Source organism: Desmodus rotundus, chromosome 5, assembly GCF_022682495.2.
Source record: "Desmodus rotundus isolate HL8 chromosome 5, HLdesRot8A.1, whole genome shotgun sequence".
Taxonomy (NCBI): domain Eukaryota; kingdom Metazoa; phylum Chordata; class Mammalia; order Chiroptera; family Phyllostomidae; genus Desmodus; species Desmodus rotundus.
The window spans coordinates 123147493-123167572 of record NC_071391.1 but is presented as its reverse complement, the minus strand read 5'-3'; the positions used below and the strand labels follow the sequence as shown (position 1 = coordinate 123167572).

General features: G+C 35.5%; 1 protein-coding gene across 1 annotated transcript in view; it reads left to right on the top strand.

Annotated features, from left to right (window-relative positions):
- The window catches only part of LRPPRC (leucine rich pentatricopeptide repeat containing), a 99511-nt gene that overhangs the window by 8738 nt on the left and 70693 nt on the right, over positions 1–20080 (top strand). The window contains exons 2-14 of the mRNA XM_053924151.2: positions 2415–2614; positions 3939–4061; positions 7874–7995; positions 8097–8155; positions 8821–8907; positions 9528–9654; positions 9968–10112; positions 10414–10559; positions 11072–11177; positions 11261–11368; positions 15339–15457; positions 17075–17168; positions 19871–19937. Coding sequence (XP_053780126.1) covers positions 2415–2614; positions 3939–4061; positions 7874–7995; positions 8097–8155; positions 8821–8907; positions 9528–9654; positions 9968–10112; positions 10414–10559; positions 11072–11177; positions 11261–11368; positions 15339–15457; positions 17075–17168; positions 19871–19937 — 1503 coding nt within the window. The remainder of the gene's footprint in view (positions 1–2414; positions 2615–3938; positions 4062–7873; positions 7996–8096; positions 8156–8820; positions 8908–9527; positions 9655–9967; positions 10113–10413; positions 10560–11071; positions 11178–11260; positions 11369–15338; positions 15458–17074; positions 17169–19870; positions 19938–20080) is intronic.

The following is a 20080-nucleotide window of genomic DNA, read 5'->3' as shown; positions in this document are numbered from 1 at the left end:
CCATTTAAGAGTAGTTACATCAATTTTGGTCATTGGCATTTGAAGGCAATGCATTCTAGCTTGTACCAGCCAGTGGGTAGGTGCCACCTGCGTGGACCTGCTGTAACCCCTGGACGTGTTTCTTTCTATCACAACGTATCTGTTGCTCCAGACTTCGAAATTCTTGTTTGCTTCAGAATGTGTTCAGTGAATTTAAAAATAATTTCTGGGCCCAATAATAAACATAGAAAGCACTGCCACTGGGGAAGCACTGGAGAATCCTTTTGAAGACTGCGGAATCATTTGCTTTAAAATATGTACTCCTTCTTCTACCCCAGTTTATTTTATAGCAGGTTCATATTTCAACTAAAGTAATGAAAGCCAAGCTAATCTTTACACTTATGTTTAATGGCTGCATTAAAGATTTATAAGAGGAATTAGCGTTCGAATGTTCAGGCTGCTGTTCTGACTTAGTAACATCTCTGTCTTCTGCATGAATTTTGTTTTGTGTTTGATGGTAACATGTTAAAACCTCATTTTAGCAAAGGTTTGTTTTTATATGTTTTTTACTCTCACAGTTTATCAGATTTGCGTTGTATAAAAAACTCGCAAATATACTTCATTACAATTTTGAAATCTGTGTATTAATCAGCTTTTGTTGCTACTGTGCACTCACTTGAACTTGACACGTTATTCTGGGCAATTTAAAATAATGTCTTTTTGTGTTTGCTTGACTAACAAAGGCATAGGTTAGTAATAGTTGACCTAGTTAGTAGCCAGGTAAATGGGCAGAGAAAACCTTTGAAAAATAAGGAATAAATATATGTAGGAGCGTATCTTCTGTGGTTTGTAAGTAATAATCTAGCATTTAATTAATTTTGCCCATTTAACAGACTTTAATCAACTAAATGTGACATTGTCTTACTTAGTTAGTGTCCTGAGTCTTTCCATCTTATTTTCATTTCATTCTGTTTATTTACGCGAGTGGAATCACTGACGGCCAGAGTGGTTGTGATGTGCCCCAGACCACAGGAATAGCCTGTCTAGTCTAGTATCGTTTACTGTCTCTGTGTTCTGTATAACCTTGTGGCGAAACTACTTGTGTAGCTTTTCTTTAATGTAACATTATGTACTCAATCATTTGATTTGTGATTGGCTTTCCAGGGTAATGACATAAGGTAGAAATTCAACAGTTTTATTATTAAAATTATTGCTGTATAAATATTTATTTTGGTAATTGACTGTGGTAAAAAGTGTACACATGCCAGAACACATATGTTTATAATTCCGAAGGCATTCTTGGATTAATAAGTAGAGTATCTTTATATTGTACTTAGTTTGTATGTACTTAAGTGTATGTTATTTAGTTGTTTGTACTTACTGACTGCTATTGGAAAGTTTAAAATATTTTGGGATAAATACATAAATACCTGAATTAGAAATTTTGTGTTAATGATATTCAAATGCAGAGGAAGAATTTAAATTCAATTCAAAGATTTATGATGGTTTCCTTCACACATAGGATTATTTTTTGAGTTTGATATTTGCAAATCAGGTACAGTTTGTATTTCTACAGAATGGACTACCTCTGATTGCATGTTTCAGAGCATTTGGCTTGCATGTTAGACCTGTACTATTAAAATATTGAGTGGTTTGAAGGTTGTTTATTCTTAATAAACACACGTGTACTAATCTGACCTTTCCTAACTTATGAACATTTTTCCTTTTTGCTTTCCCAATGTTAAATGTTAAACCAGAAATCTAGTTTTATTTTTGATGGCTGCAGTAGTTAAAAAATGAGAAAAGTACACAATTATCATTTTGACAGATGGAAAGCAGGTTTAAATTGAGAGATGAAACAGAATCACTAGATACATGGGAATTCTTTTGTCCTGAATGATCCTTTAAAAAAATTGCCTAATTTTAATTTGGACATTGGTCGTCTTTTAATAAGCTTAAGCTTGAAAGCATTTGAAGGTAGTTATCAGAAATTTAGTTATATTTTAGATCCCTTTTCTCATTTGTAGAGGTGAGAAGAGCACTGTAGCACAAACTGCTGCATTTTTCCTTTATTAAACTGCTTTTGGTTAAGGGAAATTTTAAAAAAACACACCACTTAAAACACACCATATTATTGTCTTAGTTTGAAATGATTCCATATGAAAGGTTATCAGTACACTGTCAAATAATTACTCAAGAGATTTACTTTGCATACAGTTGGTATGTGTTCCTGAGATTCTGATTTTATTTAAAGCAAGCAGCAGTCCAAACTTTCTTTCCTACCAGTTTATACTTCCCTGAGCAAAATACTGTTGCACTATGAATATTTGTATTTAATAACTAATAAAAAAGCTTTGTATAAATTTTGCTCAAAAAGATGACCTATATGGAGAGTAGTTCACGTGGTTTATTATTAATTGCGTTTCATTTTATAGAGGGTCACTGAGCCAGGCCAGGCTGTATGCCATTGCTGCTGAGAAAAAGAATTATCTTCCAGAGGAGTCCACTTCTTCCCTGAGAAGGAACGCCAGTCAGTTTGATTGGGCTCTGATGAGACTGGATAATTCTGTCCGCAGAACTGGCCGCATCCCAAGGACTCTCCTACAGAAAGTCTTTGACAACGCCTGTCACTCAGGTATCTCCCACTTCTCTGGTCAGCCGTCTGAACTTTCACTAACCACTTGTTCGGGGCAGGCTCTTCGATACTTTGAGTTTTGCTATGTCTAGTGATCATGATTTAATGTTATGATTGTAATCTTTCCAACTCATCAGGCAGTGTTTTGAGTAAGACATTTTTTCTCAGATGTTTATTTCAAAATCAAATAAAAATCGCCTTTTTGCTTTCCACAGTTCATAAAAGAGTTACTTTCAGTGGTAGATTTTCTTGGAAGACACTAGTTTTTCTTATTTTCCATTACATAATATCAGCTTTCCCTAAGATCACAAATGCCAGATTTCCAGAAACATTGATAATCATTTCCCTTTTACTTTCACTTAGCTATTAAAATTTATCTAAGTCACTAATTCAACTTGGATAATTCGATGGAAGCTCGCAAGCCCCCTGCTCCCCTGACCCCTCCTCGCACACACACAAGCCCACAGGCAAACACACATACTTTTGCATCTAGTTTTGAGTGGTTACCAGCTTCCTAAAGCCCACGCGTGGATTTCAGTCACATTAGGAGCTGTAGAGTCTAATGATGAGGGATACCAAAACAGTGTCAGTTATAATTAATGTGCATTAAAATAATGTTTTTCATTTTCTCTGTTTGATTTTTTCAGAGTTGTCCAACTATTATCACAATCCATTTCAGAACATTTCTTTCACCCTGAAAAGAAACCTCCATGTCCCCATCAGCCCCAAAACCCTCCCATCCCTTCCCGCCCTGGGCAACCACTAGTGTACCTACTGTTCATAGAGATACGTTTATTCTGGATACTTTATGAAATGGAATCCTACAATCAGTGGTTTATTTTTGTTTTTGTTTTAAAGTCAGCTTTCAGGGACATTTTGATAAAGGACTTGGCTAAGGGAGAAGGAAGTTTATATTATTTTGTAATTTTTTTATAGACCTAAAATTGGTATTCATGGCTTTCAATCGTACTACTTTGTGTCATTTCATGAGCTAGTGAGAAATAGCGGCTGAATTGCAGCACACACTGCTTATAAGTTAGGCCCTGTGTATTTTTGTAGTCTGTAGTCTTGCAAATTACATAGATTCATAACCTTAGCTGCCTTAAGAAATCAGACTAATTTTTTAGAACTTAGAACTTTTTGTAACATTGTAAATTATACTTGTGGATTAGGATAGAATATCCCCGGTTTACAGGTAGTTTTTTAATAATATCTTTAAGGAATCGAGATTTTTGAATATTTCCAGATTTCAGTTTAGAATTTGATATTTCTAATATGAAATTGTACTATGTTCAGTGTTGCCCATTAATCTTTTTTTCCATAGGTTGCCCAGGTGGTAATCATGCCTTGCTTCTGCTGCGCAGCTGTGGTTCTCTCTTACCTGAACTGAAGTTCTCAGAGAGGACAGAATTGGCTCATGGGATATGGGACAAACTTCAGAAATTGGGTATGATTATTTGAATATGAGATGTGTATAAAAGGTGTAGATATTTTTTTCCTTTAGTTAAAAAAACATATATACATAAATGCTGTAATTTTATGGAAGGGCTACTTGATTCATACTCTTTTTTTTGAAATATGATTTATTTGGTGAGTTTTAGCGACATCTAGGGGCATTGAGAATAAAATAATTTTTCACAACTATTACTTTTTTGGTAAGCTAAAAAGCAGAAGAACAAACTGCAAAGGCCTTTGGTCTGTCAAAGTTATAAATGCACATATCATTAGACTAAGCAGTTCCATTTGTTAGAATTTAGATGCAGACATTTTCACACTTGCAGAAGGATATTCTTCACTGTGGCTTGTTTGTAATAGTAATAAATTGGAACCAATTTTAATGTCCCTCACTAGGGAATTGGTTAAATAAATTATGGAGTGTCCAAGAAATGGAATGTTGTGCAACTGTTAAAAAATTGAAGGAGTGCTTGAGATACTAGTGTGGGGTGTCCTCCAAAATATAAATAAAAATTAAGGTGCGGAACAGTGTGTATAATATGCTATCATTTTGAAGAAAAATGTTTATAAGTTTATGTGCATACAATATTAAAATATTTCTGGAAGAATGATCAACACTGGATACAGTTTTTACTGTATACCTTTTTATACTCTTTCTTTTAAAAAGATTTTATTTATTTATTTTCAGAGAGAGGAGAAGGGAGGTAGGAGAGGGAGAGAAACGCCAGTGTGCAGTTACCTGCTGCATATTGCAGAAATGTCAGTGCAGCAGAAGCATCAGTATGCACATGCCTGACTGGGAATCAAACCCATTACCCTTTGATTTGCAGGCTGGCACTCAATCCACTGAGCCACAGCAACCAGGGCCCTTTTTATACTTTCTCAATTCTGAACTGTAAACATAGTACCTATTCAAAAAATAAAGTAGTTCAAAAGACCACTTGATAAAATTCAATGTTCATTACTGAGTTTAAAACATTTAAAAGAATAGATGGGTGCTTCTTTCGCATGTTAATACCTAAAGCCAACAACTAATAAATACTATGTATAATAACAATGAAATATTGATAAGATGTGAAAAAAAAACCTAGAAATTATTTCTTAGCTGATGTGCTTGTTTACCTGTAAAATCCCATAAAATTGACCTACAGTAGTTGGAAATACTAATTGGTTAAGAAGCCATAACTTTTCCTACTTAGAAACTTAACTGGATAAAAATATTCAAATGTAGTGACATATATAAAATATGTAGGAATATCTTTCAAGAAATATGTAGCACTTACATGAAAAAGAAACCTTGTAGAATAAAGACAGAGCCTCACCTCAGAGTTTTGAATTCATTTAGAATTATGTTGACAAGTCCTGGCTGGTGTGGCTCAGTGGTTGAGTGCCACCCTGAGAATCAGAGGGTCACTGGTTCAGTTCCCAGTCTAGGGCACATGCCTGGGTTGCAGGCCAGGTCCCCAGTAGGAGGCACATGAGAGGTAACCACACATGGATGTTTCTCTCCCTCTCTTCCTCTCTGCCTTCTCTTCACTAAAAAATAAAATAAATAAAATCTTAAAAAAAAAAAAGAATTATGTTGACAAGTTCAATTTTTAAAAGTTTTAAAAACAGGTGAGATAAATGTATTTTGTAATGGAAAAGGGTTTTCTAACTGTAAAAGCAACAGAAAAATAAAGGTAAAGAATTGACTATAAAAACTAAATGTCTATTTATCAATAATAAGTCACATAATTTTAAAAATTGTTGAATTGAGAGAAATATTTGTGAAAAAAGTTATGTTCTAAAATACAAAGAATCCCTTACATAGCAGTCGTACTGTTAACACGTCAATAAAAAGGCGGACACATTACTTTCTATTGTAATTATTCGGAGATGTCTTTCCTTTGTGTCCTGTTTGAGAGTGGAATCCCGAACATCTGCTTTCCTGTTTACCATGATGCTTTCTTCTTACGTATCATGCTTGATAAATACTTGTGGAGTTAGTATTGCTGGAAGCCTAGTAGATCGCCAGTGTGACTCTTGCCCACAGACTTGTGAAGCTGTAAATGCTGGTTTAGCTTAGGTGACGTGTACGAAGTTACAGGATGAGCTACTGACAGGTCTGACGCTGAGATTTTCAAACTAAAAGGGGTTCTGGAGGAAACACTGGAAGTGATAGAGTCTCATGTCAGTGTTTCCTTATGCTCAGTTTTTAGAAATAAATTTACTTCTGGTGTACCTCTTTGGCCACGCCATGATAATATGTAAGTCTCCTTAACTTTTTTGTTTAAGGTGTCTGTCTTTTCTGGAATGGTCTTTATTTTTTACTCTTTAAATCAATCCATTTTTCAAACTAAGGTTTAAATCCCTTCATTCTAGAGTTTTATCTCCAGTCTGAATTAGAAATAACCCATGAAATTAACTAGATAGAATAGCAAACATGGGGATACAAATTTGACCAAGTTCTCAGAAGCATTTTTGTCATCTCCAGCACTACGCCAGTGTAGGAGAAGTAAGGAAATGAAACTCAGTAGAGTTACACTGAGTGATACTCTTGACTAAAACCTATATGAAAAGCTAGAACAGATGCTCATCTGGGTTTTGAGCAAGTTTCCCCAGCTTCTCCAACAAACTAGAGTAAATACCTTTACAAAATTATAGAATATAATTTTCTTCAGCCGTAGAGTTGTAGCCAGCCATTATGAGAGTTCTTCAGCTTAACTTCATGGTTTTTTAGAAGTTTTTAGACACTGTGTGATAACTTGTTGCATATCATATTTCAGAAGTTGAATGGCACATGGTTCTCTATAAGGCCCTGTATAAAGTGTTATGGTGGATAAGCAGTTGGGCTCTCAAGACAGACCACCTACGTTCAGGTTTATGGTCACTTACTAGCCACGTGGCCTTAGACCAGTAAAAGTCAGCTTTCTTCATGTGTAAGATGGGGATGGCGATAGTGCTCGCCTCAGAGCTGCTGTGAAGAGTAGCTGGGCCTCTGTGTGCAGAGCACTTAGCGCAGTGCCCGAAACATAGTAAGTACTGTACGTGTCCACTAAGATAAAGAACGAATATCAATGTAGGAATATCTTGAATATCAAACTGATCCCAGGTAACTGGCCACAGGCAGGTGAATAAAGATAGGACATTTAATTCATGAAAATTTAGTAAAACATGTTAGCACCAGATTGATAAGATGACCACGATGTCACGAGTGGGTAGAGTGAGGCTGAGTGGCAGCCCGGACCGATGTGGCCTTAGGCAAGATGGACGCAGGGAGAAAACCAAGGGCGTTGAAGTGCAGGTGGTTAACAGTAGCAGACTAGAAGCGGTGAGCAGCAACTGAGGGTGGAGTGGAAGCGGAACCTTCAAAGACTTTGGCCTGGTTAGTAGATAAGCGTAACCACCAGCACAGCCCTGCCTGTGTAAAACAGCCACCATCACAGTCCGCCCCTCTCGGTGTGTCTGTCACATGGCTCGCTCAGCTTCATGTGGGAAACTCTTTCAGTCACTTGAACGACAGAGGTAAAGTCAGCGTTTTCTGACGGGACGGGTGCTGCGCTTCATAAGTGAGAGACCTCAGAACCGGAGTCGGCAGTTCTCACGGCTGTGCTGTACGTCGTTCAGAAGTAGTGTCCTGCCTGTGTGGCCTGCCGTCTGCTCCCACAGGGTTTCTGTGTCCGCGGGTCTGAGTTTGGGGTGGACTACTGCAGAGACTGTGTCATGCTTTGTTTGTCCGATTTAAGTACATGCGTCTTAGTTGTGATGGAGAATATGATTTTAAGTGCTTTTCTAAAACTTTGATTTAAATTTTATCTGTAGGTACTGTATATGATGTAAGTCACTATAATGCTTTACTTAAAGTCTACCTTCAAAACGAACATAAATTTTCACCAACTGACTTCTTGGCAAAAATGGAAGAAGCAAACATTCAGCCAAATCGAGTAGGTAGTTGCTATGGAAATGTTTGTTGGCCACATTCGCTATTTTTTATTTTTTACCCAGAAATATTAAAAATACATTAACTGGCCCATTTCATTGACAGGTAACATACCAAAGGTTGATTGCTGCTTACTGTAATATGGGAGATATTGAAGGTGCCAGGTAGGGAATTCTATAAAAGTTTTTATAAGCAAACATGTATGTCCTGTAATCCTAGATAGATTCACTCTCTCTTTTATTGAGTCTCTCCTTAGTAAGGGAAATTATTTCAGAAGTATTTTAATCTAGCATATTTGGTAATATGACTTATGTGCAATATAAAGTTTTGTAAGAGGTGACAGATAAGTAAAACTTAGTATCTTAATTAAAAATTTGATTTATTGAACAAAGGTTTAAAATTGTTGAGATAAGAAGCGGGCTTTATTTTATTTAAATTGATATTTTTTAAAGGAAATGTTCTTAGCCATTTAAACTGCATTCATTTATAAAACTGTCTCACCGACTCATACAAAATCAGTTGTGACATTTCTCTGTTTGTGTAAAATTTATTACTACTTTTGGTTAGGGGGTTTAGGAAATAAGGTGTAAATGGAAACGTACAATCTCATTTTTAACTCAGCAAATCTTACTAAATTTTATGCTTTTTAAAGGTTAATGTAGTAGTATAGAAGAAGTAGTCAGATTTTTAAAAATTACATGCTATTTTTAGCAAGAATACTTCAGGAGCATTGATACAATTTCAAGGAATGGGGGTTCGTGCGTACATGTTATAGAGAGTGTCTTTGATGTTAATTCCAAGGAGTATTTTCGTTTCTTTTTTATTGCAGCAAGATTCTTGGATTTATGAAAACTAAGGACCTTCCAGTCACAGAAGCAGTTTTCAGTGCCCTTGTCACAGGGCACGCAAGAGCAGGGTAATGTTCGCCCCAGGTCTTGTTCCCAAGTGAGATTTAAATTGTAGAAAAACGCTGTAGAATATTCTTAAACCATATTTACCTACCCCCTCAAAAAAATCTTGAGCATGTGAGATAGAACCTGCATGTTTTAAAAATACCATATTCTTAAATTTACCAGTTTCATAAAACTTTTATTTGAAAATGTTTAGTTTTGAAAATTAGGCCTGATAAAAAGTAACTGACTGTAAAATTTATTAACTGATCTGCTGGTGCCCTGAAAAATATTTTTGTTTTGAAGAATAACTATATGTTACTCTTCACTAAAAAGGTAAATTTGAGTCAACACGCCTAGTGAAAGAATGCACACTATTTAATATATATGTAATTATGATACAATTTGGTTTCTCTTGTGGAAATGTTACCTGTAAAAATTTGAGATGTTTATGATCTTTATTATTTCAGAAACCTGTGACCAGTTTAATAATGTTTTTTCGTTTCTGATGTCACCATATTTCTAAATGGTACTTAAGAATTTTTAATTTTAATAAGCATAGGTAATAACAGTTGAGATCGAATGATAACGTTACATGTGACAATATTATAGTAACCTGTTTTATTTTCCTTGAATTAACTTACAGAGATATGGAGAATGCAGAGAATATTCTCACAGTGATGAGAGAGGCTGGGATCGAGCCTGGTGCAGACACGTACCTAGCCTTATTGAATGCGTATGCTGAGAAGGGTGACATTGACCGTGTTAGACAGGTGACTTGTGTTGTATAAGTAAATATACTTTAAAATCATTTGTATAAGCTTAGGTTACATTTTACATGAAGCAGAAGAATATAGTTGGTATCTCTTTTTAAAGAGATCTATTATAGACAATAGTATTGCTAAAAGAATTCCTAGAGTTTGGTACCTTGGTTGTTAATGTAACAGCATTGAAGTAGAATATTTCTGTTTTATAAAAGAAGTCCCAAATTTTTAGATGATATATGTTCCTAAATTTTAGAACAGAATCTTGGTGTTTTAATACTGGTTTCTAGCTTATATTTCTAATTTTTGGAATTGTCTATAGACCCTGGAGAAGGTGGAGAAGTCTGATCTGTATCTTATGGATCGCGATTTATTGCAAATTATCTTCAGCTTCAGTAAAGCTGGGTATCCTCAATATGTCTCAGAAATTTTGGACAAAATTACATATGAAAGAAGATCTATTCCAGGTAGTTTAAAAATTTTTACTTTCATGATTTTTCTGATAAACTGAATTACTATTTTTACATGATGAAAACAGCATTCTCTACCAATAGGGGTTGTGGTAGATGAACATAAGACACTTAAAGGCAGCTTAATAAACTGAAAAACTTGTGTTAATGAATACATGGGAATGTTTTGCTTTAGAAGTGCTTCATTATTATTCAGAATATTATTATATCCTTTCGGTGCTTGTAGTTCATCATATTGGTTGCAATGTAAAAATATTACTCAGTTTGGTAACAAAAGACATTTTTGTTTTCTTTCCAGATGCAATGAACCTTATTTTGCTTTTAGTCACTGAAAAATTGGAAGATATAGCATTGCAAGTTTTATTAGCATGTCCTGTATCTAAGGAAGATGGTCTGAGTGACTTTGGCAATTTCTTTTTACGGCACTGTGTGACTATGGATACGGTATTCTGTCCCTTTTTATATTGTAGACAGTGTAATAGGTAGTGAAATAAGATTTCTGTTTTAATCCTCACCTAATGATTTGTTACTGATGTTAGAGAGAGAAGAAGGGGGGGGAGGAGGGGAGAGAGAGGCAGAAAGACAGATAGACATTGATGTGAAAGAGAAACATCAATCGGTTGACTCTAGTAGGCGCCCCAACCAAGACTCAACCCACAACGTAGGTGTGTGCCCTGACTGGGAATTGAACTTACAGCCTTTTGGTGTATGGGATGATGTTCCAACCAACTTGAGTGATCCAGCCATTGCAAAGTAATTTTTTTTTAAGTATAAGAACCTATTAATGAGATTAGACCAATTAAAATGAAAACTTTGTTTTTGTGTTGTCAGATGATTGGGTAGAAGAGGATGGGAAGTTCAAATTTTTAACCCAATAGTGTTGGAATATTTGCAGAAGATGAAAGTGTAGGATATTTGTAGATCCAGCTGATGTGTCCTTTTTATCCCCTACCTAGCCTGCCGAGAAGCTGAAAGACTACTGTAAGAAGTTAAAGGAAGTCCAGTTGCACACATCTCCTTTGCAGTTCACACTCCAGTGTGCTTTAGCAGCCAATAAAACCGGTACTATATTCTCATAACTGAAAGCAACATAAGTAAGTTTTTTGTGAGGTAGCTTTGTAATATTTCATGATTATCTCTTTCAGATTTGACAAAAGCTCTAATGAAGGCTCTGAAGGAAGAAGGTTTTCCTATCAGAACTCATTATTTCTGGCCCTTGCTAGCTGGACATCAGAAGTGGAAAAATGTTCAAGGTTAGGTTTTGCCTTTTACACATTTGTGATGGTTCAGAGGTCTGGTATAAGAGTTTCTACACACATCTAATTGAATTCTTTGGGAAAGTATACTTACTCCTGAGTATCAAATCTTCTGAGAAAATAAGAGTTAATTTAAATTATAGTAAAGTATTACATAAGCATAATGGAGTTCTTTCATCTTAATTACATTAATTTTATTTCTTAATTCACCTCTGATCTTGATATTCAAACTTTTGAGCATAGTTTTAAATAGTTCATTATTTTTAGGGTTTCCTAGAACTCTGTAGTTTAAGATTTTACATATCGCACTTGAAATTTGTTAGCCTCGTCTTATTAAAGGTGAAGTTACGCATCATCTGGCTGTTTCCCTGGTAGAGCAGTCTGTTTCTCCTTAACTGAGCCGACTTACAACAATAGGTAAGACAGAGGAACTTTTACTGCGAAACCAGCGCTCATGACCTGACAGCCTGCTGATTGAAGGACACAAATGCTCACTCTTTCAGGTTCTTAAGTACGTTTAAGCATTTAGCATACTTTTCCCCTGTACACATGGGATGTCTATAGGATATGAATAAGAATTGAACAAATATTAAATTTTAGAGTACAGTATCTAATTCTTTGGTTTGCATTATTGGTAATTCAGAAAGAGTAGTATCATAAAAAGATGCTTTTAACAGAAGTACTTCCCCCTTGGGGAAACAAAAAATGGTCTTTTTCATTTTATGTCGAAGTATAATGTGCTTTAGAATGAGATGCAGAGTTGTTAGTGTGACATTGGGTGACAAACAGAATGCACAAACAACAAAAAAAAGTGCTTTTAGCAGACTTTCATATTGCAATTTTATTTTAAATATATAGCTGTCTTCTGGCTTAAAGGAAATAGTGAAAGAAGTATTCCCTAATTGTTTCTGTCTATAAAAGTCTCTAAATCCTTTTTAGAGAAATCTTTGGAAAACAATATGCCAGTTGATTAACTCTTTGCATACCCTCCAGTCCTGAAAGCTTGAAGAAGTAACCTTCAAACTATATTTTTGAGCCCCAGAAAGTTTACATCATTCCATGAAAATACTTGGGTATTTCAGTATTGTCCACCTTCACACAGATACGAATATACTTTCGGGACCCCTGTTTACGTGTTTGTTTCTTTATCAGGTAAATTTGCTTTCCTCCACCGTAGCACTGTAGACTTGAATTGGTTACCACGTTTTATCTACTTACACACACAATAATTCAGGTAATTTTTTTCTATAGTTGTAGCTCAGACTGGTAGAAAAGTGGGCTTTATCTTGAATCTGTCTTTTCTTAGAATGTTAGAATTCAGATTTGCAAGATGCCTTGTTGAAAGCTCACATTATATTGATGAAGGAGCTGAGAGCCGCAGAGATTCAGTGACTGACCTTAAATTCCGCATCTAGCCGTCAGTAGTGGTGGGGTTGGTTGTGAGAATCTCTGTCCTCCTATTTTAAATACTGTTTTTTAATACCATAACACCCCCATACTAGACATTTGTAAGTATTATGCTGAATTTATTATATGAAAAATTTTTAGCTGTTAAAAATTAGGTACTGATTTTTGTATTAGGGACATTTAAAAAAGTGTTAACCAATTTTTTTAATCAGTGAAGGTTTTAAAAAAATTCGTTTATCTTCCAACTACAGTTGACATGTAATATTATATTAGTTTCAGGTGTACAACATAGCATTTAGACATATATATATATCTTAAGGAGTGATCATATCACTAAGTCCAATACCCACCTGACTCCAAATGTATTTATTACAATGTTATTGACTCTATTCCCTGTGCTGTACTTTATATCCTGTGACTATTTTTATATCTGGCAATTTGTACTTCTTAATCCCTTTCACCTTTTTCACCCACTCCCCCATCTTCCCCCCAGAATCAATGAAGATTTTATTTGGAAAAATAGAAAATGAGAAAGATAGCTTGAGAGTGTAAGATATTGTCGATTGTTTTACAGTTTTTAAAAACTAGTCTTCTTTGCAGGAGGTCCAGAAATGTAGTAAAATAATAATCTACAGTCTTCCTTCATGTAACAGGGAAATGCCTGTATGTATTTTATATAGTTTCTTTAGTGTAAGGTAAGCAAGTAACATTTTTATTAGTGCAATGAACTCGTTCTTTGTCCAGGGAAAGTCACATATAAAATGGTAGAGATAACAATAAAATAGTAGCTGCAGTGATGAAGGATGTGGTGGAATGTTTCCTGTGGAATAAATAAAACCTGTCAGGATGTCAAAGAAAGGTACTTAGGGGTCAGATCAAACTGAAGCAAGAGTTTTCAACAATAGGATGATCAAATTTTTATTGAATACTAGAATTTTCTGGCTGCAAATTTAGCCATCACCAACTGGTAAGAAAGACTTTTATATTAACTTCCTCATGGCTTACCTTACTAGTTTATTTCTCTGGGGCACAAATGGAAAAGTCACCACTTAGAATTTTCCCAAGTTGGCCTGGATAAGAGGAAATTACCCAGAATGCCTGGGGATCTATCTGCCTCTCTGGAGTATTCAGACAGCATAAAAATAAGAATATAGGAAGAGCCAATATGAAAGCCTAAGTGGTAGTTGAATGAAGTGTTTGAATAGAGAATACTTTTCAAAAAGTAAGAAATTGGCATCTAATAAAGTGAGTGCTCTGATTAGAGTCTAAAATTATGTAGCGTAAGTGTTCATAGTTGGTGAAAGTTGCTCAGTTAAAACCATGTATCTTTCCCAAAAGTTTGAACTTTTTAATTCTTACAAAATTTTTGAATGGAGACTTTTCTGTAGATTCATAAACCTGCTTATGACTGCATTTGAAATATTTTTATTTGGTTATTTAGTCTTAGTTTACAATTTCTAAGTTCACAGAGATTTGGGATCCCTGTATATCTAAGTTAATACATGATTATTTTAATCTTTTTTTTAAATGTGAATTTTGTTTTTTAGGAGGATGTATGTAGGTATGTCAGATCAGTCACCTTTTTTCTTAATTGATAAGTGTTTCTCTCTTCTCATCTGCTGTATTGCTATTTTTAAAGATTTTTTAAAATTTATTTTTAGAGAACGGGAAAGGGAGGGAGGGAGGGTGGGAAACATGAATGTGAGAGAGAAACATGGATCGGCTGCCGCTTGTGCGCCCCCACCCAGGACTGAACTTGCAACCCCGGCCTGTGCCTGGACCGGGAATGGAACCAGAGACCTTTTGCTTTGCAGGACGATGCCCAGCGTACTGATCTTTGCCGATCAGGGCCCATTTGACTGTGTTAGCGAAGTAAACGTCTTTGGTATGACCCCTCAGAGTGGCTGAGGGGGTGACTGAACTTACCTGAGGGAAGGTGTGAACCAGATTTTCTTAAACGTGCTTCGGTTTCAGTTAAAAAAAAATACATGTAAGTTTTAAACACTAGTAACGCAGATCATCTAAGTAAGCAGAATATACTCCTCCCCTGATAAACATTGTTGGAAAAATGAAGAATTAAGGGAATAGAAAGTATTTGATGCATATGTAATTGGGTGAAGTGTTTCGTACAAAAATAAGAATTTCCAATTTGTTGGCCATTTTCAGATATTAGAAAATTGAACATATAGTTACTTATTCTGCATTTATTCTACATATTTAAGGAAATTTTTTAAATTGTTAGAGTATTTTAAGACAGGTAAAAAAAATTAATCATTGTGGTTACTGGTAACATTTATTTAATATTTTTAGGGGTTTACACATATTTTTTCTTTAGTTTTTATGACTTCCCTGAGAGGTAAGTAGGGAGGTTTATTATCATCATTTCTATACTACAAAATTTTTCTTATTTCCCAGTTCTGTTGCTTTATTGCTTTTTTAGACAAAGTGCTGAGTAATCTTTCTTCATTATGATTCACAAAGCAAATGAACTAAACTTTCTGATCTTTTGTTAATTTGTTCCAAATTCTTCATCTCTGTGCCTTTAAATTTTGTCCTACAGGTATAGTGGAAGTTCTCAAAGGAATGCATGAAATGGGAGTAGACCCTAACCAGGAGACATACATAAATTACGTGTTTCCATCCTTTGATAGTGTGAAGTCCGTTCGTGCTGTTTTGCAGGTGAATACAAATAGGTTTTAATTTTGTACTTGAAGGGAATATCTTTCCTCCCCAGTGTTTTGTGTAACTGAAAAGAAAAGAAAAAGTCCTTAAGCTGAGCACTAAAGATGGTCATGTTTGTATACAATTTTCTAAAGTTTTGTAAAAATACTGGTTAGTGTAACTTCTGTAGTGGTCAAACTTCAAAAAACCTTGAAAGTAAAGCAGCATGTTTGTGTATTGAAAGACAGCATGCTAACATCAGAAAATATTAAATAAGACACTGTTTCCTCCTTAATCCCGCTCTACAGAGCAGCTGTAATTTTCACTTTTTGAATATTGCTTTCCACTTCTATGTGAATTTTCCTAATACGCTCAGTGTATTTACTATTGTTTTTTTAATTAACCTTTTTTTAAACTTCTTACTCTAAAGCATTATTTTCCTACCCCATAGTTCCTGCCCCATGAGAGTGGGGACGGCCTCTGTGAAGGAGTATGAGGAAACTGACTGGGGGCAGGGCACATCAGATCAGCAAGGGCTGCACTGCTGTTTTCTCCAGGTTCAGACCTGTGCTGTGTGCAGTTAGGAGCGCCACGGCGGAGCACCAGATACTTTAATGAGAAATATTTTATTCGAAATACCCGTCTGTTACGTGCTTAGTCTTAGTCACATATGCCTTGACTTTTCTACTGTGAGAGTGTTTTCTTTTTTTTGAAATAATTACATAATTACAACCCTCTGAAATGTGGAGTTTAGGTCTTGAGTGTCTTTACCTCTCTTCCCTGAGTCCTATATTCTGCCATGTATAATGCGCACGTTTTGAGGGAAAAATAAGGGCGAGCATTATACATGGGCATAAGGATTACATAATCCCGTGTAACGCACGCAAAAACATGGGTGTGCATTACACACAGCGCATTATACACAGCGAAATACGGTACTTAGCAGAGTATTTTGAGCCTGTGCTGTACATAATTTACTGTTAAAAAATACATTGAAAAGGTAATTTTCCACACATTCTTATCTCTCTAAATCTTTTTTTCAAACGGCACTTGTCTATGAAAGTCATTACAGCATGTAACCCAATTATTTTTTAATGCTTGCATGCTGTTTTGTTGTATGGAAATACCACAATTTATTTTTATTCATTGCTTATTATTGACTGAGTAGTTATCAATATTGTGCTGTTATACAGTGACCCAGTAAATGTGTTTGAGCTCATTTTTGACATTTGTACTTAAATTTTTAAACAAATGATGCTGTTGGGAATAGTGATTAACCATTTGGAGAGAAACTAAATTTGACTCTGACCTCGCTGTATGCCCCACAATGTCATTTTAGATCAGTGCATTTGTTTTTGTTTTGTTTTAAATTAGAGAATTGTTCTAGTTCATCAGTAGTAAATTCTTTCTAGAAGGAAGCACTATAAGGGTAATAAATTATCTGAATTTGAAGATAAGCGTTTAATTTGAAATGTTGGAGCCCATGCTAAAGTTCAGTTATTCAGTTTACATATTGTAGAAAATGAAGGATTATCGGAATATGGTAATATAAAGAAATGAGAAAACAGGAAATTTGAATAGCATATTGAAATGTTTTTAGCTGAGGCATGTTAATGAAATGTGCTTTACCCCCAGGAAAATGGATGTCTGCTTGACAGTAATGTGTTTTCTCAAGCTGAATTGAAAAGTGAAGCAGTAAATGGGAACTTAGACTACGTGTTATCATTTTGTAAGTACGCAGCACCAGCAGTGAACTTGATAGGGCTGATTTCAGTTACTATTGAAAGCATGCAGGGTAGTTCCTGGCTTCGTTGCCTACCTCAGTGTAGTTCAAGGTAATTTCCTCAAAAGCAAGGAAGTTTTTAAATGTCTTATTTAAGTCAGACTGATAAGACGGTTTATGATTTGAACTTGTGGATAATTTGTATGTAATTTGAAAGTTATAAGGACCTTGGAGATAACCTGGTGATAGGTATGACTGGGGACCCAGAAGACTTGGGTTTTGTTTACAATTAAGCCACTGATTATCGAAAAGTATCTATTTATTTACCTTAATGAAGTTGTGAAAATCATGAGATACCATTTCTGAAAGTGTTCTCTAAACTAATTCCTGCTTTGGCTGTAAGTTATATAATGCCAGTGCTTATTAACAAAAACAGCGAATTTTTACTAAATACTTTTATATGCAAAAGTGCTTTACAGTATTCGTCACATGTTGATAAAATTGCCCCCATTGATAGATGAAGAAAGGCATAGTGAAGTTAAATGATTTGCCCAAAGTTAGTGATTTAGCTAGAACCAAGACTTTGTAATTTTAACTTCATGCTTTTCACCATACTACATTTTAACAAATAGGACATTCCTTAACATCTTCATTTTTGGGCACTTTTATGATCAGATCATGTGGAAAAGATACCATTTAGAACAAAACACAAAGTTCAGTTTCTAACCCCTGAAATCTCAAAAGTTAAGCTCTAATTAATGTACGTTCAACTTTATAGGTGGAAGTTTTGTAAAATCCAGATTATTGGTATATGTTACCCGTGTATTTGTTACTTAGAATAGTTCGTAGTGTTGTAAGGAAAAGGGGAAATGTTCAGTGTGAAAGCGGTGACTGTCGGAGGTGCGGTTACGTGAGCCGAGCGTTGTGTATTAACTCTGGCTGCGGAGTGTATTGATTTGCCTTCCACTCTGTACAGGACACAGATTCTCCATTCGGACACAGTGAAAACAGAAGCGTTAGCAGGGGGATCTGGGCACACAGGTGCATACCCGAGAGCTGCCATTTCTCATTATCATGCCATCCTTTCCACTTCATCGTCAGCCTCTTGATTTTTCAGACGTGTTTGTTGCTAAGGAGACCAGATGTTTTTTGTCAGCAGCCTTCAACTTGCGGAGATGTTTCTGGTTGCTTTTTTAATGAATAAAAATGTGACAGTATTCTGTAAAATACTAATTTGAATAGTATAAAAATAAATTTTCAAGAGATTGCTTATTAAACTTGAAAAAATAATTTCAGGAGCTTTAAGACTAGAGTATTTCAGTCCTCTCCATCAGTGCCTCCCCCCCCACCTCTTGATTTGGAGAGCAGTTGGTTCTGTCATTGCCGGTGTTCACTATAGGCAGCTACTAGGTCTGCACTTTTGGTTACCACATCACAGGGAATGGCAGGTGGTAGAGAAGAGAGTTTCTGGAGTGGTAGGAAATATTTCCCCATTTGTGTTTAGAGGCATGGAAGATTAATTTGATCAAGCAAATTAAAGGTTGCTGTAAGACATTTACTTTAATTCCTTGAGTGACTAAATGCAGGTCATTTTTTAAATGATTTTTAGATTGTAAAACCCTGAGACTTAGGCTACCTGTTCGAGGGATATAACAGGTAATCTAAAACAATTCTTATGTGTAGGTTAAATTTTTATTCATATTTAGGAGAGATGAGCAAATAATGTTGCAATCTAATGTGACTTTTCCCATGAGGTTTTTTTTTTTAGTCAACCCAGTATCTCAGTCTTCATCGAAACTATATTTATTAATTGTCTTCAGAATTTGCTTCCACTTATGAGTTCCTCTATAATTCAACCCATCTTATATTCTTCAGTAGCCAAATTGCATGTATACAGGAAAGATTAAATCAATTACTTAACAACATGGCACCATTTTTATACAGTGACAGGGAAAATACAGTGTCAGAGAAAATAGATTCAGGAGATGCTTACTGTGATCCATCCCTTGCTAGTTAAAGGCCTGATTCTAATACTAAGGCTGGTCAGACTTACGGTATCAGCACTGAAATACACAAGGAGGCAGACTGTTCAATGGCAGAACGAGTAGTAGAGCAAACAGATGCTCAGAAAAGTGAAAGATCAGTGTAAACCAGTTACATAAGAGAGGGAAAGACCTATTTTATTATGACTTTAGGTTGTCACTCTTACATGAATGCTTGTCACTGATCATAGTGGAAAACAGAATGAGAAAGTGTGAATGGTTTTAACAGAACCCAACCCAACTCCCAGAAGAGAGTGTTTCCCTCATCGGCTGTCCTTAAAGGCAGAGGCACCGTAGCTTCATCACAGGCTCTGCTTTGGTAGGGCCGCACTGCGCATCAGCCCACAGCCTCGGCGTGCGTGCCAGGCTGACTCCGAGCATGCTGGTAGGTTAGTTACAGACATTTATATGAAAGAATATTTTTAAATTCATTAGTTGTATATATTCATGAAAACAAAGTAAAAGTGTTTTCAGAGGATAGTTTACATTGCAAATATATATGACAGCATTATCTAGTTAATTTTATATGAAAGCATTTCCATTTTGATAATAAAATTTCTAGAATGAGAATGAAGAGGTATTGGTATAAATGTGTTTCCAAATAAGATGATAATTTAAGTTTTTGTTTCTGGGCTGAGATTTAACAATGACTGTTTTCTCTTGCAGTGGAATCAAATACATTGCCCTTCTCGTTTGCTTCTTTGAGAGGCAGCCTAATTCTAGGCTTTAGGAGGTAAGATGATCCCCTTTTATAAGGTTCTTCACCTGAATGTGGTCTGATTTCTCCTGTCGTTGTTATCTGCTGTATGAGGAAAGACAGACATTCTTCCACATCTTCCAGTGTGCTAGTTACCTGAAATAATCTTGATCTGCTTT